Here is a 25970-nt window from a genome sequence, read left to right as displayed (position 1 = left end):
AGAGAACTAAAATGGTAATTTGTTGAATTTGCAGAATCAGGAGGTCATATTTACAGAAATCAAAAGCTTTTTCAATTAAAAAAAAAACTTAACAGGCCAAATTACATGTTAACATAGGACCCCTTCTTTGATATCCCCTTCACAATTCTTGCATCCATTGAATTTGGGAGTATTTGGACAGTTTTTGCTTGAATATCTTTGCAGGATGTCAGAATAGCCTCCCAGAGCTTCTGTTTTGATGTGAACTGCCTCCCACCCTCATAGATATTTTTCTTGAGGATGCTCCAAAGGTTCTCAATAGGGTTGAGGTCAGGGGAACATGGGGGCCACACCATGAGTTTTTCTCCTTTTATGCCCATAGCAGCCAATGACACAGAGGTATTCTTTGCAGCATGAGATGGTGCATTGTCATGCATGAAGATAATTTTTCTACGGAAGGCACGGTTCTTTTTGTACCATGGAAGAAAGTGGTCAGTCATAAACTCTACGTACTTTGCAGAGGACATTTTAACACGTCAGGGATCCTAAAGGGGCCTACCAGCTCTCTCTGCTTGTGAGCATTGTTTAGGGGTGGCCGAATAATAGCTTTATTCACACTTGCAAACCTCTGGAGGATCCTACACCTTGAGGGTCGCGGGACTCCAGAGGCACCAGCGGCTTCAAATACCTGTTTGCTGCTTTGCAATGGCATTTTAGCAGCTGCTCTCCTAATCCTATTAATTTGTCTGGCAAAAACCTTCCTCATTATGCCTTTATCTGAACGAACCCGTCTGTGCTCTGAATCAGCCACAAATCTTTTCACAGTACGATGATCACGCTTACGTTTTCTTGAAATATCCAATGTTTTCAAACCTTGTCCAAGATATTGCACTATTTCACGCTTTTCGGCAGCAGAGTGATCCTTTTTCTTTCCCATATTGCTTGAAACCTGTAGCCTGCTTAATAATGTGGAATGTCCTTCTTAAGTAGTTTTCCTTTGATTGGGCACACCTGGCAAACTAATTATCACAGGTGTCTGAGATTGATTACAATGATCCAAAGAGCCCTTAGGGTATGTGCACACGGTAGCAGACTTTTACGTCTGAAAAGACAGACTGTTTTCAGGAGAAAACAGCTGCCTCGTTTCAGACGTAAATGCTGCTCCTCGCATTTTGCGAGGCTTCTCTGACAGCCGTAAATTTTGAGCTGTGCTTCATTGAGTTCAATGAAGAACGGCTCAAATTACGTCTGAAAGAAGTGTCCTGCACTTCTTTTGATGAGGCTGTATTGTTACGCGTCGTCGTTTGACAGCTGTCAAACGACGATGCGTAAATGACAGGTCGTCTGCACAGTACGTCGGCAAACCCATTCAAATGAATGGGCAGATGTTTGCCGACGTATTGTAGCCCTATTTTCAGATGTAAAACGAGGCATAATACGCCTCGTTTACGTCTGAAAATAGGTCGTGTGAACCCAGCCTAAGACACAATACCATCCATGAGTTTAATTGAAAAACTAATAATTAAACGTTTATGACACTTAAATTCAATGTGTATAATAATTTGGAACACGGTGTATAGGTCCATAAAGAACTTTTGTTCCAGAGATTGGAATATTGGTTATGGAATACATCACACTTGTAGGATAAAACTATTGCTGTTAAAATTCCTCAATTTTAATACGCATTTTAGAATCAGTGTTGTCAAGTATATTCATACAGAAAACAACCAGAAAAATCAGACCGGCAAAGATGGGTGCAGCAAAGAAACCAAAAATCACCCCACAAACCATAGACAAACACCATTCATTCAGATGACGATTATATGGAGGTAGCTGTTTTCTTTCAACTATTAGGTCCCAATCTTCATCCCTAATACTGCTTACTGAAAAGAAAGAGGAAAGTGCAATTAACAATATCAGAATAATATCATTAACAATATAATTTGATTTATCCACCCATTACATTTGTAAAATAAATGGTTACTTTCTATAAGTCGTTTTCTTCTGTAAACACTTATAACTTTTTGAAACTTCTTCTTAAAGGGAACAGCTACACAGACCTTGTGTCACTTTAAACTTTGTTTCTAGCGTCCTCCGTTTTTTAGATATCGGTGCTGTTATATTTGGCAGCCGATATGTAAACAACCCATGTACTGTCAATGGGGCGTTCATTTTCTTGGAGAGGGCAAGGGGTTGTGTTACTTAGCACTCTGACACTGTCTAATCAGTTACGAACAGTGTCAGAGCGGCTTGTATTTTGTGATCTCTCTCGCGAGATCACAGTCTTTCCTTCACTGTCTGACAAAAGCTGAGGAAAGGAGAGCGTGCACACGCACACACAGACAGCTCTGCCACCACCATGGAACAGAAGAGGAGAAGAAGAAAGTGAACTCTTCTTCTCCTCTTCTGTTCCATAGCACGCACGCTACCCTCTCTCCAGCTCTGGTCAGACAGTGAAGAAAAGACTGTGTGATCTCGCGATAGAGATCACACAGCACAAGCCGTTCTGACACTGTCCGTAGCAGATAGGACAGTGTCAGAGTACTAAGTATCACATCCCCCTGCCCTTTCCAAAAAAATAAATTGACAGTACAGGGGCTAATTTATATTCCGGCTGCCAAATATAATGGCGCCAATATCTAAAAAACGGAGGGGACTAGAAACATAGTCTATAGTGACACAAGGTCTGCGCAGCAGTGCCTATCACATGGTGCGCTCAGCTGCACATTTATGGTCTAGTGAAAGGTTCCCTTTAAGAAGAAAAAATTGTACATGTATTGGAATTTAATGATGTAAATTAAACTACCATGGAAATTTTCTGAGCAATAATATTACCTTTTATTGTAACGTACATGGCGCGCGGAATGTCGTTCCTACTCACCCCTCGACGGCCGCGGCCATGGATCTGTGAGTGCCGGCCCGCGTCTCCTTCCTAGAAGACACCAGCACTCACTTCCGCTCCGCTCTGCCATCTCCGGTAGGGTGCACGTGCGTGCTCGTGCCCGGCCTTAAAGGGCACATGTAAAATGTTCTAATTAGCCCATTATTACCCTGGACTATTCCTCTGTTCGTCTTGCAAATGGTCAAGTAGTCATATTCTGTTTCCTGTGTTCCTGTGCCCTGCTATCTGTATCTCGTATCCTGTGCTGTACTTGTCCTTCTGACATTTCTAGTGTGGAGTCGCATTGTGCTGTCTATTATGCCTGCTGTGTTACACCACAACTGGTGTCCTCCGCCACATCGTGCATCACCTGCTGCCAAAGATCCCGTCTGGGCATGCCGTTACTACTGTCTGGACTATCACAGGTACCCTTGTGCTGGGACTATATATATTGACATGGTACACTGTAGTTTGGCCAGCTGCTATCCCACTATGGCAGTGCGGCTCAGTGGGTCCACACACCCACAGATCGTGACAGTACACTCAGGCCATGGACCCCGCTGACCAGCCAAAGACCATGACGACATCACAAGCCATGCAGGCAGACATACGGGACCTTCGGTCACGACAGGACTAACTCCTCCAGACGGTGAATTCCATTGCTCAACGGCTGGATGCGCCATTTTTTCTACTCATCGGAGGCATGTTCGTCAAGTTCTGCTGAGATTAAGGGAGAATGGTCTGTATGCCAAGCTGGAGAAGTGCGTATTTGAAAAAAATTATCTGCCCTTCCTGGGCTACATCATCTCGGATCAAGGTCTCAAGATGGACCCTGAGAAGGTAAAGTCCATCCTTGAATGGCCACATCCTCAGGGCCTGCGGTCCATACAGCGTTATTTGGGATTTGCCAACTTCTACCGCCAGTTTATCCCCAACTTCTCATCATTGACGGCTCCCATCTCTACCCTTACTAAGAAGGGTGTGAACGCCAAGGTGCAGACTCCAGAAGCAGAATCTGCATTTAATAGCCTCAAGAGTGTCTCTCAACAGTTCTCGTTGGAGGTGAAAGCTTCCTCTGTTGGTGCAGGTGCACTTTTGTTCCTGAGAAGCCTCAAAGGAAAGGCAGTGGTGTGTGGCTATTACTCAGGACTTTTCTCCTCCGCTGAGCGCAATTACTCTATTGGGGATTGGGAGTTATTGGCCATCAAATTGTCACTGGGGGAGTGGAGACATCTGCTAGAGAGCGCAGCTCATCCCATCCTGATATACACCGGCCACAAGAACTCCACGTATCTCCAGTCGGCTCAAAGGTTGAACCCCTGTCAAGCCAGGTGGTCGCTGTTTTTCCACTGTTTCCAATGTGTGCTACACTACTGTCCTGCTGACAAAAAATGTGGGGGCCGATGCCCTATCCAGGTCGTTTGAAACAGAGGAAATACGAGAAAAAAGACGGCGCCACCTTGTGTAGATCAGTAGATCGAGGTGAGAACACAGTGCAAAGAAATATGCTCACCAGATAGACGGAGGTAAAAAAGCGTATAATATCCACAGTGCTGCTGCCAGATCCGGGTCGGTATCCAAGATGGGACCGCTTGGGTAGAAAATTGCAGATAAAAGAAAATTGGATCTTTTTGGAGGCGCTGCTGTGTGGTATAAATGATGTGGAACGAAGTCCCAAGAAATTTAATAGTTCAATTTTATTGACAGTGGCTACGCGTTTCGACGATGAACAATCGTCTTCATCAGGCCATCGTTTGAAACAGAGGACATTGCGGAGTCCCCGCAATGTATCATAGACCCGTCCTGCATTATTACGGCTAATCCACTGCAAGCTAGAGACATCCCTCCGGAGAGGTTGGCAGACTGGAGGAGAATCCTTCGCTGGGGACACAGCTCCAAACTGGCTGGACACGCGGGTGTTCATAAGACTCGAGACCTGATAACTCATCATTTCTGGTGGCCCACGCTGCCCAAAGATGTTGTGGACTTTGTCTCATTCTGCACTGTGTGTGCTTCGAACAAGGTTGCTCACGCAAAGCCTGCCGGTCTTATCCAACCTCTGCCTGTGCCCAATGCCCCTTGGCAGTATATTGCAATGGATTTTGTTACAGACCTTCCTCCCTCAGCGGGATGCAACGGTCTGGGTGGTGGTGGATCAGTTCTCCAAGATGGCTCATTTTGTTCCGGTGACTGGCTTACCTTCTGCTCCTCAACTGGCTAATCTCTTCATTCAGCACATCTTCTGCTTGCATGACTTGGCCATTCATATCGTTACTGATCGGGGGGTTCAGGTCCCCTCAAAGTTCTGGAGAGCCCTCTGTAAACTCTTAGATGTGAAATTAGACTTTTCCTCAGCCTACCATCCCCAGTCCAATGGCCAAGTCAAGAGGATTAACCAAACCATGGAGAATTATCTTCGCCACTTCATCTCCATGCAGTATAATGACTGGGTATGAGTTTTTAAACAACTACACAAGTGAGTCCACTGCTTCCACTTCGTTCTTCATTGTCTATGGCCAGCATCCACAAATCCCTCTTTCTGTTCCAGCTACTTCTCAGGTACCCGCAGATGACTCTACATTTAGGGACTTTCTATAATTCTGGCAAAAGACTCGGTCTTCTATTCTGCTAGCAGTCGATCGCATGAAGCGAAAAGCGGATACTCGAAGAAGAGAGCCACCTCAGTTTCTTCCGGGTACCAAAGTCTGGCTGTCCTCAAGGAACATTCGTTTGAAGGTGCCCTCGTACAAATTTGCTTCCAGGTTCCTTGGACCCTTTGAGATCCTACAACAGATTAATCCTGTCCGGCTGCCTCCTACTCTCAGAATCCTCAACTCCTTTCATATGTCCCCCCTGAAACCTGTGGTCCTGAACAGCTACAGTAAAACTGATAGTCCAACAGTTGCTCCCAGCGGTTCATCTGATGTGTTTGAGGTAAAGTAGATCCTGGACTGCAAGAGGGTAGGAGGAAGGACCTTCTATTTAGTGGACTGGAGAGGCATTGGTTCTGAAGAGAGGTCCTGGGAGCCAGAAGAGAACCTTAATGCCCCTACCCCCATTAGGAAATTCCTCTCTCGCTCTGGTCCTAAGAAGACGGGGCGTAAGAGGGGGGATACTGTAGCTTCCATGGCCGCGGACCGTCGTACCTCCCCTTGACGGCCGCGGCCATGGATCTGTGAGTGCCGGCCTGTGTCTCCTTCCTAGGAGATGCCAGCACTCGCTTCCGCTACGCTACGCAGTTTCCATAGAGTGCACACGCACGCTCGTGCCCGGCCTTCAAGGGCACATGTAAAATGTTCTAATTAGCCCATGATCACCCTGGACTATAAAAAGGGCTCTGCCCTTTCACTCCTTGCCTGAGTGTTGTTTGTATTCCTCTGTTAGTCCTGTATCCTGTGCTGTACTTGTTCTTGTGCCATCTCTAGTGTGGAGTCACGTTGTGCTGCCTATTATGCCTGCTGTGTTAAACCATGTCTGGTGTCCTCCGCCATGTCTTGCATCACCTGCTGCCAAAGATCCCGTCTTTGCCTGCCATTACTACTGTCTGGACTATCACAGGTACCCTTGTGCTGGGACTGTATATATTGACTTGGTACACTGTAGTTTTGGCGAGCTGCTATTCCACTATGGCAGTCCGGCCCAGTGGGTCCACACACCCACAGATCGTGACATTTATGACCTTGCTATCATACATGACCTTGTCAAGGAAGTCTGTAATTAGGTTATGCTTTCTTTATCTTTAAAATGCCCTATCACAGCTGAAAGATTCGGCATAATTGCATTCACCAAATAGAACCATCCTCCAACTTTCTTGGGAAGTGACGTTGCCCCAAATTCTAGAGAATAAACCTTCAAGCAAACCCAAGAAGGATTTCCTTTTAGCCCTGCAGAATAGATGGGAGGTAGCATGTAACTTCTTGTTTCTAAGGTGTCAGGTGTAATGTTCACTTTTTGAGGCTCCAATAGGCACTTTAGGAGTCTCTTATTTATGCTTGGAATTGCAACTACTAGTTTAGTATTCCATTTAGAAGGTTCTCAACCTGTGGGCTGCATACCCACAGGATGGACAGCTTATGGACGGTACACTATTTATAGGTTTACAAAAAAAATAAAAAAATGTTCTGCTTTACATTTTTTACTAATCAATAGTTTCCTATATAAGTAACGCTAGGGATTGATTAGAAAAGAGAAACAGGGGACAATTAAATAAATTATTCTTTAGCCAACAACTAACATGGTAAACTTCAAGGACCAAGGGTTGGAGATGCCTTTTAAAACTTCTTGGATGGCAACAGAGCTTGTCCCACCCCTGTGCATACCCCAGCGGGTACAAATACACACACACACACACACACACACACACACACATACACACACACACACACACACACACATACACACACACACACACACACACACACACACACACACGTGTGTCCTGGCAAAAGCAATATCAGAGAACGCTTCTGCTTAAAAATCCCATTTACACATACCAAATGCTTCTAAACCACCAATTAATAATCCTTGACTACCAAAATCTATAAGCTTAATTGAACGAGTAGAGCCAGCAAAGGATACACTAACGCTCTGTTCATATCTGTGCTAGGTTTTCCATTATCCTGTTCCGTCATAGGAACAGAACAACAAGAAAAATGGAAAGCCAGATCCGCGGATAACGCAACAGTGCCCGACGGAACTCACTGACTTTAATAAATTCCCTCAGGTTTCCGTCATGGTGTCCATCCGTTTGCTGGACAAAATAGTGCTGCATGCTGCCCTAATTTGCTCATGGAAAATTACAGAATCTACAACGAAGGCTCCTACGCAGATTTGAACAGAGCCTAAGCATGGGGCTAAAGAGATAGGAAGGAAACCAAGAGTATCCCGCTCAGTTCAAAGTTCAGGGTGACTTCCAAGATTAACAAAACTAACAACTTAATAGAAACATAATGTAGCATTTCATGCTTCCTTTAAATGAGTACTATTTTATTAATGAAACCTTGAATACTGTGAAGGTCTGTAACTACATGGTCCAAAGTATATGGACACCCTGACTGGTAACATAGGCATACATTCTAGCATTAAGCCACTGACAAACAGCAATAGAATGAACCGTACTGAGGAGCTCAGTGACCTAGAACAGGGGATTGTCAGAGGATGGCACATTGACAACAAGTCATTTTATCAGATGTCTGCACATGTAGAGTTGTCCTCATCAACTGCCAGTACTGTTATTATGAAGTGGAAAGGCTCATGAATTACAGCAGCTTAGCCGCAAAGCCACACAGAGCCGGGAAGACAGGAGTTTAATATGTAACATTACATGCTTCAGCACGTAACTACCCTGGGAAGTAACATGCTGAAGCACGCACTGTAGCATATAAAACTCATCTTTCCTTGGTTTCGAGTCCCACGGCTAAGTTCCATATAGCTTCTGGAATCAACATTGTTACAATAACTGTTCATCTAAAAAATAGTGAATTTTGTTTCTTAGCGGCTGGAAAGTGGCATGCAAGCTGATATCACCATGTGCGATGCCAAAACTCACTACAATTGTACTTTTTGAGCTGCAGAATTGTTTTGCCCTGACTAACGGACTTCACAATCGTTCTGTAGATGCCAGGATGGGCGATTACTGCCAGCATATTTTGGACTGGGCCCTTCAGTTCAATTGGAGAGAAAATATAGTCATACAGTCATCCTTTCTGAAGGATTTTAAGCCAAGTGCCCACTACTCAAAGAAATATTTTTCATGGTTTGTATTTTGCCAATAAAAAAAGGCAAAATGCAATACAAATAATATCATTCCAGATATAGAGCAAATAGTACGAGTATTATGTAGATAGCACAACATATCAAATGCATTGTGGAAAGTAGACAGTAACCCGTATACAATACATATCCAAGTGGGCAACAAAAGCCATAGTGCTCAAGAACATTTACAAAAAGTACCAGAACAATAACTGAAACTAGAGGAAAATGAAAGAAGCTCAGGATAAGAGACTATAAACTATACCGTTAAATAACAGCGGGAGGGAACCCTATTAGGTAAGATTTTCAAACCAGTACTAGAAAGAAAAAATTAAATCCGCAAACCCTATGGGGGAAGGGGGGACATATGACAAGTGGCCACTAAACAGTTAATGTAAGGCAAAATATTGCAGAATGAGCTACAGCAGTGGGTTATTAGTGCATTATAAGAGATATAGACCAAAGTTAACCAGAATTCTGGGGAGACAGGAGATCGTATAAGCAGTCATTATTTGAAACAAAATTGCACAATTAAAATCATACTACATAATTCTGCTGGCGGTCGGTGCGGTGTTGCTTCTATAGAAAAAAATATATTTTTTTTTAAGTCTAGGGCGATGTCCTTAACAAAAACAGCAGATATGCCAGCTGTGAGCCATGCATTATCACCCAATATTAGTATTAAAGCTCAGTATTGTTTTTGTGGACATTTTAGAATAAACATTGTCAACATTTAAGACTATTTAGAAGAATAAAAAATCTTGAGTACTTACAATCTCTCACTTGCCGCACATTTTCTCCATATGGCTCATCTTCATAAACAATCAGAGGTGACTTCAAGTTCTGTGATGATTCCTTCAATTGGTCCATACTCTTCTTCATTTCCATAGTTTTGTCCTGGTTTAAATTTTTGGCAAGCTCTGTTCAAAATAAATACAGAGAAGTACACACCAAACTTCCTTAAAGAATGTGAAATAAAATATATCTAAAAAAGTCTTAATGCTTTTAAAACATTTTATTTCGGCTCTTCGTACATTTGTTAGTAGGCCTCCACCCAAAACCCTTCACATGCTGTAGTAGCAGGTGAACATGTACTACAACAACATATGGAGGGCCTGGTGCGCAGCTATGATTCCAAAGGGCTATAAAAATCTTATTTTGCAAAGTTCTAGTTGTATACTTTGTAGAACGAATTGATTCTACTTGAGACAAATTTGTTACGAATTTCCCAAAAGTTTCGGATTTTAGCGAATTCAAAACTTTTGGGATTCGTCCCACAAGAATCGCTCAAAATGGCGGCTGCCATTTTACAGATCTGAAAAAGACAAGAGGATAGAGAAGGATCACATGACGTTGGGCGGCGGCCTGGTGGGCTTTTCCACAATACAATGCAGGCAGCGCTCCTCTAGCACAGCCAATCATGAGGGGTATAGGTGTCACTGATGACAGTAATTTGAATCATAGCCACTATAAACAGCCCAACCATGAAATGCTGGTACTTTGCTTTGTTGGGATATGGAGACACAGGACTTAGAGTAAGAGATGCTAAAACACAGAATACAGAGAGATAGTGGATTAGTGTCAGTGAGTGTGTTTTATAGTGAGGGCAAGAGAACAGAGAATACTTAGATTTACAATAATTTGATAGAGAGATAGATTTTAAAGAGAGATAGGAGTAAGTTAGTGTTAGTGTGTTACTTAGGCAGGCACAGGCAGCCATTGCAGTAAGTGAGTGCTGCTGCAGCTATACAATTTTTAAATTAACCCCGTCCCGACATTTGACCTAACAGTACAGAAGCTGAACCTGCACCATAAGGCGCGGGTGTCAGCTGAATATTAGACCTGACAAACCTGCTGTAATGGCAGGGACCGAAGCTAGATCTGATCGTCGCCATTAACCCTTTAGATGCCGTGATCAAAAGCGACTGGTGCATCTAAGTGGATTGAAGCCGATCAAGACCCCTGCTACACGATCGCGGGGGTGCCGATGGCTGCTATGGCCAGAGGCATAGCTAGGTTCTCCAGCATCCCGGGGAACAGATTCAGTCGTCCCCCCCCCCCCCGAAGCTCTTTCCCAACATTTCCTTCCCCCTCGTCATGTTTGCTTTCTCTACCAATCAATGAGATGTCATTTTTTTTTACCTTTTTTTTATGTAACTCATGCACAAATGCTTGTACATTTTACAAGCGATATAGTTATATAAGGGAGATAACATAACAATAAAGTAAAAGAAAATAAATACAGAGGTCAGTACCTGAGTAAAACAGATTGTATAACTGAGGCTAATGAGACTATATGGTGACATAATGAACAGCCTTCTCTTGTTGATAGTGTCACACAGCCCCCCGTAGATAGTGCCACACATCTCCCCTTGTACATAGTGCCACAAACAGCCCATTGTAGATAGTGCCACACACCCCCTCCTTGTAGATACTGCCACAGTTTCCCCCCAGGAGATAATGCCACACACGCCCCCTTGTAGATAATGGCACACACATCCCCTTGTAGGCACTGCCAGCCACCCTGTTGATAGTGCCACACAGCCCCACCTTGTATATATTGACACCCCCTTGTATTTAGTGCCACACACACCCAACCTGTAGATATAGCCACACAAACCATCCTGTAAATAGCACTACACCACCTCCCTGTACATAACGCTATTGGAGCTCCCTAGAGGTGCCCCTGACGTCACTGTCCCTATATCGATAGTGACATCAGGGGCTTCTCCAGGAGCGGAATCCCCGGCAAGTGCGTCATTTAGTTTAGCCGGGGATTCCTCCATATCTCTCAACTTTCAAGTATCACAAAGAGGGGCATCAGATGTGGAGCGCATAGCAACACAGTTTATCGCTCTCTAGCTGCTCCCACACAGTATAATGCCCCCACAGCTGCCACCATACAGTATAATGCCCCCATAGATGCACCCATAAAGTATAAAGCCCACACAGATGCCCTTATACAGTATAATGCCCACACAGATTCTCCCATGCAGTATGATGCCCACACAGATGCCCCCATGCAGTATAGTGCCCAATAAAATTCCCCCATACAGCATAATGGCCCTATAGCTGCCCCACACAGCATGATGCCCCTATAGCTATCCCCATATAGCATAATACCCCTAAAGCTGTTCCTCATACAGTATAATGCCCATATAGTATAATTCCCCATAGCTGCCCCATACAGTATAATGCCCCATAGAGCTTAGTGCCCTCAAAGCTGCCCGATACAGCATAATGCTCCCATAGCTGCCCCCATACAGTATAATGCCCCCACAGCTGCCCCATAGAGTGTAATGCCCCTATAGCTGCCCCATACAGTATAATGCCCCATATCTGCCCCCATACAGTATAATGCCCCCTTAACTACCACCATACACTATAATGCCCCCACCAGCTGCCCCATATAGTATAAAGCCCCTATAGTATATACAGTATACAGTATAATGCCCTCATAAATGCCCCGGATACAGTATAATGCCGCCTTAGATTACTCCATACAGTATAATTCCCCCTTAGATGCTCCTAGTGCCCTTGCCTATGTAGATAGTGCCACAGTACCCATGTAGATAGCGCCAGTGTCCCCTGTAGATAGTGCGTATATATAGTGACACAGTGCCCATGTAGCTAGTGCTACACCCCCCTTGAATATATTTCCACCGTCCTTGTAGATAGCGCTACCCCCTCCCCCTGTAGATAGCACCATTGGGACTCCCTTTAGAAGCGGAATCCCCAGTCACAGCATAGGCCGGGGATTCCGCTCCTAGATGCTACTGTTCATATATGGACAGTGACATCTCTGATGTCACTGATCATACATGGGGCTACTCCAGGAGTGGAAACCCCTGCCAGAGTGTCGGCAATGGGGATTCTGCTTCATAGGAGCCACTGATGTCACTGTCCATATATGACAGTGACGTCAAGGGCTTTCCTGGGCACAGCGCTTAAAGTAGCGATGTGCCCGGGGAGTCCACTGTGAGCATAGGAGCTCCCTCTGCTCCTCCGCTCTGAAGTAATGCTGAAGCAGGGAGCTGACTGGGGCACAAGCTGGGCAAAACATATTTGCCCCTGAAATAGCATATCAGTGGAAAAATTGCAGTTTTCGAATTGCACATACATGGACAGTGACGTCAGGGGCTACTCCTGGAGCGGAATCCCCTGCCAGAGTTTCAACAATGGGGATTCTGCTTCATAGGAGCCACTGAGGTCACTGTCCATATATGGACAGTGATGTCAAGGGCTTTTCTAGGCACAGCGTTTAAAGTAGTGATGTGCCCGGGGAGTCCACGGCGAGCGGAGGAGCTCCCTCTGCTCCTTCACTCTGAACTAATGCTGAAGCAGGGAGCTGACTGGGGCACAAGCTGGGCACAACATGTTTGCCCCTGAAATAGCATATTAGTTGAAAAATTGCAGTTTTTAATTTGCTCGATTCGCAGCGCATTCATTTCTGGAAAACACCAGTGGGGTCAAAATGTTTATTACACCCCTTAATTAATGCCTAGAGGGATGTAGTTTCCAAAATGGGGTCACTTCTCGGGGGTTTCTTTTATTATTTCACATCAGAGCCCTGCAATTGTGAACCAATACTGTGTAAATCTCAAATTAGGCCTCAAATTCACATGCAATACTCTTTTACTCCTGAGCCCTGTCATATGTCCTGGAAAAGATTAGGGCCACATGTAGGGTGTTTCTAAAACAGCATAATAATTAGAGAGCTGTCTTTTTATGGTGGCACAAGCTGGGCACAACATATGAAATGGCACTGAAATGGACACTGAAATGGCATATATATGAAAAAATTGCCATTTTCACACTGCAACATCGAGTGCGCACTAATTTCTGGAAACCAACTGTGGGGTTAAAATACTCACTACCCCCTGGGTGAATGCCTTGAGGCCCGTAGTATCCAAAATGAGGTCACTTCTAGGGGGCTTCCACTGGTTTAGTCTCACAGGGGCTTTACAAATGCGACCTAGTTCTCAGAAACCAATCCAGCAAAATCTGTACTCCACAAGCCAATTGGTGCTCTAGACCTTCTGAGCCGTACCGTGTGCCCATACAGCAGGTTATGACCACATATGGGATATTGTCATACTTGGAAAAAAATGCAATGTAATTTCAAATTTTACATCCTCATTCTAATAAATTCAGCAATCTGTGGGGTCAAAATGCTCACTATTCCCCTAGATTAATTCCTTGTGGGGTGTAGTTTCCCGAATAGAGTTACTTCTCTGTGTTTTCCACTACTGGTCCCTCAGCAAACCAATCCAGCAAAATCTGCGCTCCAAAGGCCAAATGGTGCTCCTTCGCTTCTGAGTCCTGCCGTGTGCCCAAACAGCAGTTTATAATCACATATGGAGTATTTCCGTACTCTGAAGAAGTTGTCTTACAAATATTGGGGTGCATTTTCCTCTTTATTTGTTAAGAAAATGAAAAACTTTGAGCTAGATCTACATCTTATTGTAGAAAAATAAAATGTTACATTTTTACTTCCAAATTCTAATACAATCTATGATAAACTTGTGGGATCAAAATTCTCACTACACCCCTAGTTGAATTCCTCAAGATTTTAATTTAAATCCTGGAGCCGATAGCATGCTGCTGCCTGCTAACACCGACATCACGGCCGTGACGTCACTCATTGTTCATATATCTAATTGCTTAATATAGTGTCACCAAAATTTGCATATTATTATGCATCAAGCAGTTATGGAGTGTTGTTATACATCATTCAATGTCCAAGTGACAATTTTTTTTCAAATAAATAGATTTTAAATTTAAATAATGGTGCTGACAGAGTGCCACTGCCTGCTGATACACATGCCACGGACGTGATGTTACTCATTGTTTTGCATATATCTAATTGCTATTAGTGGCACCCAAATTTTTGATTTGGTTCTGCATCAAAATTAGCCAAGAATATCCGCAGCAACAAGAAACTATACAGTCCAATTTTAGTAGATAGACTATGTGACTTCTGAATTTTTGGACCGCTTGTTAAAAAGCCATTGCTTTTTCCGATACCACCATGTGTGTACAAGCACCAGCAGGCATCTGACACAAAGTGATCTGACCATCCATTTACCTGTAGCCATATACGTTGCTGTCACTTTGACATTACTTATGTTATCTTGCCGTTAAAGAGCTTGAAAGGGGTTGGATACAGTCCTAAAATGACTTTTCAGGGCATTCGGGGCACTTTTGATTCGCAATGAATTTATTTCGGACTAAATCGAATCTGACAGCAGGTTTGATAGAATTGGAACCAGAACGAAACCTGGGAAATTCGCTCATCTTCCACAGTGTGGCAAAATGTGCAGACTATGGTAACCAATTGGTAGGCTCTATAACCAGTCTCTTGTGTACCAGTTACCGTTTTCAGTCTTAACCCTCTGACCAAGCTGCAGATTTTGTACATTCTGGTGAGCTAGTGATATAGTGCCCAATCCCTGGTACCCATTTTCAGTTGCCCAGTCCTTCAAGACCAAGTGATGCAGTGCTTAAACCCGGATGAACCTGGAATTTGTTTCCATTACCTCATGATCAAGTACTTTAGTGCCTGGTTGCTGGTATGCAATGATCACTAGCACGAATATTTAAAAACCTTATGGGAAGGTTACCAATTCTGAGATGTAAGATATACTCCTGGAAAAGCTAACATTTCCAAAAAAACAAGTTAAAATCTTTCAAAAATCCAACGTGTAAACCATTGCTACAAAAAACATATCTTTTAATTTAGTACACACAATTATCGTTTGACCCCATTCCACAACTATAGGACAGATGCGTATACATATTTATGTATAAATTTACAGGAAATGGAGAAATGCCTTTTATATGCAGTATATGGTTTTTACTAGATTATGTACAGTAGCATTTCTTAGTTGCAAATTACAAGAAGAAGAAAACATGAATAAAGTGTGTTTCTTAGCAAATCCTCCTGGATTATGATATAAACATACCTATAGCAACATCAACACGTCCTACTTTATATAGCGTAGAGAAAACTCTATCCCAGTAGACAGTGTCCCCTTTTGTTTCAACCCAGTTCTTTAGTGTTTTCATGCAGTCTTCCATAGACACTGGATAAGAAGGAAAAGAAAATAATACAATATTTATTCTATACCTGGTTGAGTGACCCACATGTATAGCTAAGGCCTAGTTCACATCCGCGCATGCTGTACTATTGTTTCCGATAAAACCACAGACACCCCGAAGGGAAACCAACAAAACTCACTAAAGTCAATAAGTTACTTTGATAGCCGGTGTTGTCCGTGGTGCAACGGAACTGGCGCTTCCGGTTATTCCCTTGTTCTGCTCCTCTGACAGAGCAGAACAATGGAAAAAAAAACGCAGTTGGGAACTAGGCGTAAGACACTTGATATACAGAAGGATAATTACTAACTCGATTGCAGCCTGATTCCATACTTGTAAGTTGAACTCTAACACAGTAAAGGAAATATGTCTTGAAATAAAAACTACCTTTATGGTGCTGTTTTGTTTGGTTTTTTCAAAATATTTATTATCACTTTTATCATAAAGAAAAACAGAATAAACCCCAACCCTTCCCTACAAACCCACATATATAAATAATATACATACAGTACATTCAAAAAAATATAGTACTAAGAAAATACAGCATACAAATGTCTTCGGCAACCATCAATAGTACATAAGTACTATCAAACTGTATAACTCACAAAGATGTTTCCTGCAAAAAAAACAAAAAAACATAAACCATTTCCCCCCTTCTCCTGCGCCTCCCTCCTCTACCAAGTTATAATCGTATTATTCAGCATAAGCCTCTCTTCGTCTGTCATACATTTAATCTATTCGCCTAAACTTAGAGAGCTTGTTTTTACTACTATAATAACCAAACTCCATAATTAACTTTCTAAGTATCAAACTGAGCCAGTCAGCAACCCTTGGTGAAGTATGGGCAGAGGCATAGCTAGGTTTTCCAGCACCCGGGGCAAAGATTGTCCCGTCCCCCCCCCAACTTATTTCCTGACATCTCCTTCCCCCTTGCCATGTTTGCTTTCTCTACCAATCAATGAGGTGTAATTTCTTTTCACCGTTTTTTTTAATGTAACTCGAGCATAATACAATTTCTACATTTTACAAGCGATATAGGTATATAAGGTAGTTAACATAAAAATTTATTAAAAGAAAATAAATTAAAGAGGCCACACACAGCCCCCTGTAGATAGTGCCACACACAGCCCCCTGTAGATAGTGCCACGCACAGCCCCAGTCTTGTATATAACCCCACACAGTCCCCTGTAGATAGCTCCACACACAGCCCCCCTTGTAGTTAATGCCACACAGCCCCCATGTTGTAGATAGCGCCACACAAATCCCCCCTTGTAAATAGCGCCACATACAGCCCCGCCACACACAGCCCCGCTTGTAAATAGTGCCACACACGCCCCCCTTGTGAATAGTGCCACACACAGCCCATCTCTTGTAGATAGTGCCACACACAGCCCACAGTTGTAGATAGCTCCACACAGCCCCCCCTTGTAAATAGCTCCACACAGCCCCCTTTGTAGATAGTGCCACAAAGCCCCCCCCCTTGTAAATAGCGCCACACAGCCCCCTTTGTTGAAAGCGCCACACAGCCCCCCTTGTATATAGCATTACATAGCCCCCCTTGTAAATGGTGACACACAGCCCCCTTGTAAACAGCACAACACTGCCCCCCTTGTAGATAGCTACATACTCCCCCCCCCTTGTAAATATGCCACACCCCCCCTTGTAGATAGTGCCACACACAGCCCGCTGCCTACCTTATAAATAGTGCCACACGCCCCCCTTGTAAACAGCTTCACTCTCCCCACACTTCACACTTGTAAATAATGCCACACTCCCCCGCTTTGTAAATAGCCTCACTCTGTAAACAGAGCGGAGAGCGGTAGCCTACCGCTACCACTCTCCCCTCTGCCTGACGTGACTCACCGGAGGAGCCGAGGAGGTCATGCGGCGCAGGCAGCGGCGGAGTTCTGACTAGGGTCGGTGACAGCCCGGGAGTGGATCAGTCCAGTCACCTGACCTGAGTCATCTGAAATATAATTGCAATACACCCATCAGCACTTTGATTTATAGTTTTTAACTCGGTTCACAACTTAAATTGGAACTCTGATTCCTTTTATTCACGTATAAAGCGCTGGATCACAGTTTCGTCCTTTCTCATTTGACCTCATGTCACTGACGTGAAAGTAACACGACTGGTCCACTCCCGGGCCATCACAGACCCCAGTCAGAATGCCACCACATGAACTCCTGGCTCTTCCTAACGGTGAGCGCTGCTGCAGGTGTCCGACATACAGGGTGCCTATCAGCCGTGATCAGCTGCTCTGCGGCACCCCTCCTTCCCTACCACCTAGTTGCACACATGCTTCGCCTGCCCCCCCTATCTACGCTCCTGAGTATGGGCCATCCATTTTTGTGCAATAGTTAGCCTTGCAAAAAAATGCAGTATAGCCAAGAGTATTTGGTTAATCCGGAGTACCTGCAGCCTGTCAAAGGCTCAGCCAGATTCCCAGATCTTCGGGAAACTTAAACTTCAGATTGTGTTCTATGTGCTTCAGAACCTCTGTCCAAAATTGGTAAACCATAGAGCATTTCCAGTACAAATGAGTTAAATCAGCATCTGCGATTCCACATCTGGGATAATCCCCACGTGTATCTCTTTTTCATATTTTTTGGGTGTCAAATATAAGTCTATTCAGGAGTAGATTACTAGTACCATAATTAATGTTCCTCCATTGTGTATCATGAATTGTACCCAAAACTTTTCCCCCATTCCTCTTTACACTTTACCTCTATGATTCACCCCATTCCTCTTTGTCTATCCAGTTGGAATAAATTCCATAGTAAGTCAGAAGGCTTCAGGTACAACAAAATACTTGGAAATATTTCAATCTCATATATGAAGGAATACTGAATTCTTTAAACAGTGCATCACACTCTTTCAGTTTTCCATTGTGAAAAAATTGACTAACCAACCTAAGTCCAAATTTAGACCATCTACTCCAGTCCACCAATTTATTCACCTCAGGTATATTAAAATTGACGACCAACGGCGTGAATTTCTGTGCTACACTAATATACAAATGCCTTAATTTAACCCAACATTCGGAGATCAGATGTAGTGTAGGATGTTCTTTACAGTTCTTAACTCTTAATTGACCGGACTCTAGTACCTCAAGTATACTTTGAAGGGGACCTCTGCTAGTCTTAATGATGTTATACATAAACAAAGATTTTTTCCTGCTCATGTGGTTTTTCCACTGTCCTGACAAAAAATAAAATCTTAAATCGGACACTGCTAAACCACCAGATAAATTACTGGGAGGGGCTGGTCATGATCCAGCTGTCGTGGTACATGTGGGTACCAACGACAGAATAAATGGTAGGTGGAGGAGCCTTAAGAATAATTTGAAAGAACTAGGCTACAATTCTCTGAAATACTGCCTGTGCCATGCGCATTACAGGAAAGACAGCGGGAGCTCAGGGAGTTAAATGCATGGCTTAAGTCTTGGTGTAGAGGAGAAGGCTTTGGGTTCCTAGAGCACTGGGCTCACTTTCCATTGGGGTACAAACTGTGTTCTGCAGAAGATTTGCACCTGAATGGAAGGGGGTCTGCTGTGCCTGGGGGAGAGAATTCTAGCTGGCGTGGCGGAGTATTTTAACTAGGGCTGAGGACGGAGGTCAATGTAGAAAATAAAGGGGTAGTCAGGTTAGGGAGGGGTCAGACTATATTGGTGGGGGGAGAAATAAACTGTGGGGAGAGGACTAGACAACATGATAAGGAGATTATTTTGTTACAAAACAGCAATGAAAATAGAAATGCCCAAATAATATCAAATAATCACATTTCTGATACCAAACGTGGCTGCAAATTAAAGTGTGTGTTCACAAATGTCAGAAGTCTAGCAAGCAAAATGGGGGAGCTGGAGGCCTTGGTACTGGAGGAAGATTTATATATAGTTGGTGTTGCTGAAACATGGCTAGACTCTTCACATGACTGGGCTGTAAATTTACAGGGTTTTACACTGTTTCGGAAAGACAGCGCAAATAGGAAAGACGGTGGTGTATGTCTGTATATGAGAAGTGATATGAAGGTGAGTGTGAAAGAGACAATAGTGGGTGAAGATTGTGGGGGGATTGAAACGTTGTGGGTTGAATAACAAAAAGAGGAAAACACTGAAAAAAAATTACTTTTGGTGTAATCTATAGACGCCCCAATATAACTGAGGAGATGGAAGGTCAGCTATATAAACAGATGGAGCGGGCTGCACAGAGGGGTACTGTAGTGATAATGGGAGACTTTAATTACCGGGATATTAATTGGTGTCATGGTTTGGCTTCAACTGCGAAGGGGAGACATTTCCTCAATATGTTGCAGGAAAATTTTATGGGCCAGTTTGTGGAAGACCCGACTAGAGGGGAAGCTCTGTTGGATCTGGTCATTTCTAATAATGCAGATCTTGTTGGGAATGTCAATATTTCGTGAAAACCTCGGTAACAGTGATCACAATATAGTTATATTTTACCTATACTGTACAAAACAAACACAGGCTGGGAGGGCAAAAACACTTAATTTTAAGAAGGCTAATTTCCCCAGGATGAGGGCTGCAATTCAGGAAATAGACTGGGAAGAACTAATGTCAAATAATGGTACAAATGATATGTGGGAAATCTTCAAATCCACATTGTATAATTATAGTGCAAAATTTATTCCTATAGGTAACAAGCATAAACGACCCAAATTATACCCACATGGCTTACACCTTCTGTAAAATGGGCAATACAGGACAACAAAAAGGGCATTTGAAAAATACAAATCTGAGAGTACCTCTGTAGCCTTTGTAAATTATAAAGAGCTTAATAAAATCTGCAAAAAAGAGGGAAGTTTACATCAGGCTCTCCTCCTGTCATATCGGACCTAAGCAGTGATAACAGCTAGAAGCTAATAACAGAGCCCGGTGTGCACTCTTCCTGACCTCCTTTAGGGGCAGCACTGTATCTGCAGGCTCTTTTCCCCTCCTCCTCCTGACTACTGAACTCCGGACAAACATCACTGATGACCTATGAAGAGACTCCAAGTTCTTGACCAGACTGTCTGCATGTGAAAAGTCCAGCTACCTACAAAAGGTAAGTGTATGCGTGTGTGTATTCTATCTATCTATCTATCTATCTATCTATCTATCTATCTATCTATCTATCTATCTATCTATCTATCTATCTATCTATCTATCTATCTATCTATCTATCTATCAATCATCTATCGCTCTCTTCTATCTATCTATCTATCTATCTATCTATCTATCTATCTATCTATCTATCTATCTATCTATCTATCTATCTATCTATCTATCTATCTATCTCATATAAGTGCAAGTGCAAGGGACTCCTAGCATCATACATAACTATGATGCTAGGAGCCCGGCTCCCTGCACTGTGTTCGGTCCGGAACTTCCGGCCGCCGAAATACGTTCCGTCCATTACGGACGTAACATGGACATGTGAACCCAGCCTAATAGTGCAGCAATGACAATATTCTTGGCGTTTGTTTAGTGATCATTTGACACTTATTTTATTCTCATGGGGAATTATACCACTACATGTGCATTACTATAACTCACCTTCATTCATATATTTATTACACCAAGCAGCAGTAACCTTTTTTTGTAGTTTTAAATGTCTGTGTTAGTGTCTCTGATCATCCCCTTTTTTTAAAGAAAATATACATGTTTGTGAAACATTATTGAGATGCCATAGCATTTTTGATATATAAATAAATAGAATATTTATTGTTTTATGTAGGTAGAATAATTTTGGTTGACATATAGGTATCAGATTTTGTGCTACTTTGGTCATCTTAAGTGCTGCTTCTCTTCCACCCCAGTTTCTCCAAAGAAATATTCTGTCTCCATGGTCTCTCAGCTCATATAATTTCGTATTGAGTAGTGCAATTTGTTTCCAAGTTCTGGAGGGCACTGTGTAAGGCCTTAAAGATCCCCCGCTAGATTCTTCCTCTGAATATCATCCACAATGGTCAGGATTAACCAGATCTTCGAGCTTTGTTTTGACGATATGTGAATGCCCATCAGGAAAATTGGTCCAAGCTGTTACCTTGGGTAGTGTTTGCTCTCAACAACCATGTCTCTGAGTCCTTCGGTAAATCAACATTCTTGACAGTCTATGGACAAAGCTCAAGTATTTATCTGCCGATCTTTGCTCAGCCTCTCGCACCTGCCATTGTGGACATTAATCAAAATATTCAAGGATTATGGACAGAGCTTCAAAGGGATTTGGAGGTCGCTGCTGCCAATGCCAAGAGGAATGCTGACAGACATCGACATCCTGGTCCCAAAATCGCACAATGGGATAGAGTCTGGTTGTCTTCAAAAAACATCTACAGTATTTGAAAATTCCATCTTATATCTTAATTTTCCATATTTTGCTTCTGTGTCCCCTGGTCATCCATAGCTTCTTTCCAAAGATCAAAATGCCTCCTGCCTCTGCTCTTCAATCCTAAACAGATTTCGAGATGAAGTGAATTCTGAATTGCCAGAAAGAGTATGGAAAACTCCTTTATCTGATTAACTAAAAAGGATACAGTCCTGAGGAGAGTACTTGAATCCCGAAGGAAGACATCAATGCTCTGCAACTTATCAAGAGAATTAATTTGAAGCATGCACTTAAGCTTTCTGTAGTTCCCCCAGGTATGGGCCCTTAGAGGAGGGGTACTGTGACTCACCGCTTCCCGCACCAGTGCCGAGTTTCCCAGTCATACTGACACTCCTCTCCATTCTGCGGGTGCCAATGGCCTTGTGCTTGCCTGCTGTGACTTTACTCCTGTTGACCATCCACATTGTGTTGCCATAGCAACCAGCGTCTTCTGTTCACATCAGGCTTGGTGGTCTTTTTGAAGCGGCTCTATTCTGCAAAACGCCACTTGGTGATTGAAGATACATCCTTCCTGGCTCTGTTCTTGTGCGTTTCTTTTGCCATTGACTATTGATCCTAAAGTTGACCTCGGCCTAGTCCCTGAGTACGCTTTTTCCTTGCGCTTTGATTTCCGCTCCTGGTACTTGTGGTTGTACTCCTAAACACTGAATATACTCCTGTCATATCCCTTGGCTTGCTACATACTTTCTGCTCCCCAGGTGCTGAATCCCTCTGCTCAGGACCACACCAATGATCCAGCAGCGCTACCTCCGCCAATTCAGGACTTTACTGGGGACAGTGACCTGGAGATCCTCTTGCAGCAAAGTCCAAACTTCATTGCAAGGTTTAAGGATAAGAACAAGGATATCTCTTCGACTCTGCACAAAAGTCTAGCCTGTGCCAATCTAACTACGGCTTCAAGTACCCACTATCTGGATGATACTTGTAACAGTTAATATCTAATTTCTGTATTTTAGTGATTTGGAGATGCCCTTTTCTGCTCTAGGTGCATTTGTATTATAACAAAGCAGATGCTTGTAAATCGATCACATCGATCAAAAGGATAAGCTCAGACTAAAATTAAAGAAACTTTACATTTATTAAAACATTACAATCTGACATTATATAAAGCATTATATTGCCAGTCAGGCATCTTTTAACAATGCATGTTTTGCTTGTTATTGTGCAGTACTAGTATATGAACATTTATAGGATTAGAAGGCTGTTATGTTAGTCTCTAAACATTCAGAATGAAGGTAAAAATGGAAAATTGGTAGATACAATGTCAGGAATAACAAAAACAAAATATGTACATCTGGCTACATAGCATAAGCCACCTAATATTTGTCAAAAATTTGTATATATCAGATTAATATTAACTCACCAATATCACGGCGCTTACGTTCCTTTGGTTCTTCATCTGGAGAAAGATCTTTTGTGAGCTTTTCATAGTCTTTGTCAGGTCCACTTATTATTATATAAAAATGCTGACATTCAAATGGAGTTAAGAGTTCAGATATGCGCATGATCATATGTGGACCTATATCATCGGCAACTGAAGAAGCAAAAAAAAAGTTCTTTAATATATTACTTTTTACATACAAGGATTTTACTGTTTTAGTATGAAATACATACAGCGTTTAGAACATTTTAGGTGAATATACTTTTGTACGTATACTCTAATAGGGTAAAGTATAATAATGACATAATATAGCAATTAAATAAGTTCTGTATATTTGTGTAAATATAGAGTAAAATGACCCAGCATGAATTGTTCTTTGTAATATGCTTTTTGATGCAGTCTCCAACGGGGCAATGAGATACAGTAGAATATTTCGTTAAATAAGCCAAATTCATATAGAATGCAATGTGGATGCAATGCATATTCCAGAAGATTGTGTAAGTAGTTCCAAACCTCAAAAGATGTCATTATGGGAGTGTATCTAAAAGTGAGCATTTGATAATACATTTCATGTATTTATGTCTAAGAACAATTGTAAAGGATGTTTCTGACACTTTTAAAAGCCTGAGTATAAACTCCATATAGAGGTAGCGATCTTTTACTTGACTTTTAGCGCGTTAAATACACACTGGCAAGAAACTTTAACTTGTCTTTTTCAATGTTTTTTAATGGCTTAAAGAGGCTCTGTCACCACATTATAAATGCCCTATCTCCTACATAATGTGATCGGCGCTGTAGTGTAGATGACAGCAGTGGTTTTTATTTTGAAAAACTATCAATTTTGACGGAGTTATGACCTATTTTAGATTTACGCTAATGACTTTCTTAATAGACAACTGGGCATGTTTTTACTTTTTGACCAAGTGGGCGTTGTGGAGAGAAGTGTATGACACTGACTAATCGCGAGATCACGATTGCTTTGCTGTAAGTCCCACACAAACGTTACCGAAGTGTTGGGAGTGTGAATAGACCTTGCATCCTGGATGGAGGTGACGTCTATTCCCTCTCAAGGCACTTCAGTAACGTTAATGTGTAAGTGACAGCACAGCATGATCTCGCAAGATCACGATGTCTGAGTACATGAATGGAGAGAAGTGTATGATGCTGATTGGTCAGCGTCATACACTTCTCTCCACAATGCCCACTTGGTTAAAAAGTAAAAACACGCCCAGTTGTCTATTAGGAAAGTCATTAGCATAAATGTAAAATAGGTCATAACTCAGTCAAAATTGACCGTTCTTCTAAATAAAACCCAATGCTGTGATCTACATTACAACACCGATCACATTATGTAGGAGATAGGCCACTTATAATGTGGTGACAGAGCCTCTTTAAGTAAAAAGTTATAATGTTGCAGCAATTTATCAGTCAAGATAAGGATTGCTACATCTGTATGACTAAAAATAAAAAGCAGGCGCATACTCACCTTTCAAATTCCCCACCCCTCCTGTGGTGATGGGTCTGTGTTCCCGGACAGTTTTTGCTTATAAGGCTGCAACAATGACTTGCCATACTCAAAATGTGACCTTGGTAGCCAATCACAGGCCACACAGATATCAGTATGGACAGCAAGTTGCCACTGCAGCCAGGTTTTGGCTGCTGCGGTCATGTGCCGAGTGTGGCACGCTATTGTTGTGCCTAGTAAACAAAGACTAGCAGACAACGATGATACCGCTCGAGCAGGAAAGGAGATGACTTTAACTTTGTTATTTTTACGAATATGCAGCTTGTACTGAGGATCTTGAAATCCATTTTATAGTAACAAAGATATTTACGGGAACAACATGCATTTGCATTGAATTCCATTGTGTGTTAGGTTTTACTTTTTAGCACTTTGAAGGGGATTTTTATATAAAGGACAAAAACCAAAAAGCAAAGGAACAAACACATTGGAGAAGATAATGATAACTAATGTGTAATAGTTTACCTGTGATGAATAACGTATATATATTGTCAGCCATAGAACTTACAAGGAATGAGGAACATTAATGACTGCAAATCTTTCATTTATAATACATTAAACCCATCACATGCTTGTTGAATATATTATTAATGATTACCAACCTGTGTCTTCACATAATCCATAGGTAATAAAGAGGAGTAGCAGTACTGGTGCCCAATATGGAGTCATATGGATGGAAATTCTCAGTTAAAGTTGAGTGCCAGTAATAGTTTTAATGTAAAGAGCAACTTCCTGAAGTGGTCACAATGACAATTATGTACGGTATTTGTGACCTCACACTGCACAGAAAGTTCTGCTTGTTTTATTATAAACATATTGGCTGGCATTATGGGTAATTGTAATATATTGGCTGACATTGTTAATGTGGCTGTTATGGTGGTTCCGGGCTTTCTTGTTAGTGGGGGCGTTCCGATATAGCTAATAGGGTCACTCTGGCTGTAACTGTTACTGGCTGAATTCTGTGTGGCATAGTT

The 25970-nt window shown here is 42.4% G+C and overlaps 1 protein-coding gene across 1 annotated transcript; it reads right to left on the bottom strand.

The window, feature by feature from the left end:
- Positions 1–1638: 1638 nt before the first annotated feature.
- TMDD1 (transmembrane and death domain 1) lies at positions 1639–25670 on the bottom strand. Its single transcript, XM_075850665.1, has 5 exons — positions 25599–25670; positions 23457–23627; positions 15577–15696; positions 9385–9531; positions 1639–1862 (listed from the first exon to the last, which is right to left on the bottom strand). The coding sequence occupies exons 1-5, from the start codon at positions 25663–25665 to the stop codon at positions 1639–1641; spliced, it is 729 nt and encodes a 242-aa protein (XP_075706780.1). The 5' UTR covers positions 25666–25670.
- Positions 25671–25970: the final 300 nt, after the last annotated feature.

This window comes from Rhinoderma darwinii, chromosome 2 (genome assembly GCF_050947455.1).
Source record: "Rhinoderma darwinii isolate aRhiDar2 chromosome 2, aRhiDar2.hap1, whole genome shotgun sequence".
Lineage (NCBI taxonomy): Eukaryota > Metazoa > Chordata > Amphibia > Anura > Rhinodermatidae > Rhinoderma > Rhinoderma darwinii.
Note: the sequence above shows the minus strand (reverse complement) of the source record. Positions and strands in the feature narration are given on the sequence as shown.

What these genes read in the sequence shown, in the direction of transcription:
- TMDD1 (XM_075850665.1), bottom strand. Translation starts at nt 25,665, where the DNA reads ATGACTCCATATTGGGCACCAGTACTGCTACTCCTCTTTATTACCTAT. An exon ending in TGGATTATGTGAAGACACAG is followed by an intron (nt 23,628 to 25,598) that starts GTTGGTAATCAT and finishes TTGCTTCTTCAG; the next exon opens with TTGCCGATGATATAGGTCCA. An exon ending in ACGTAAGCGCCGTGATATTG is followed by an intron (nt 15,697 to 23,456) that starts GTGAGTTAATAT and finishes CTTCTTATCCAG; the next exon opens with TGTCTATGGAAGACTGCATG.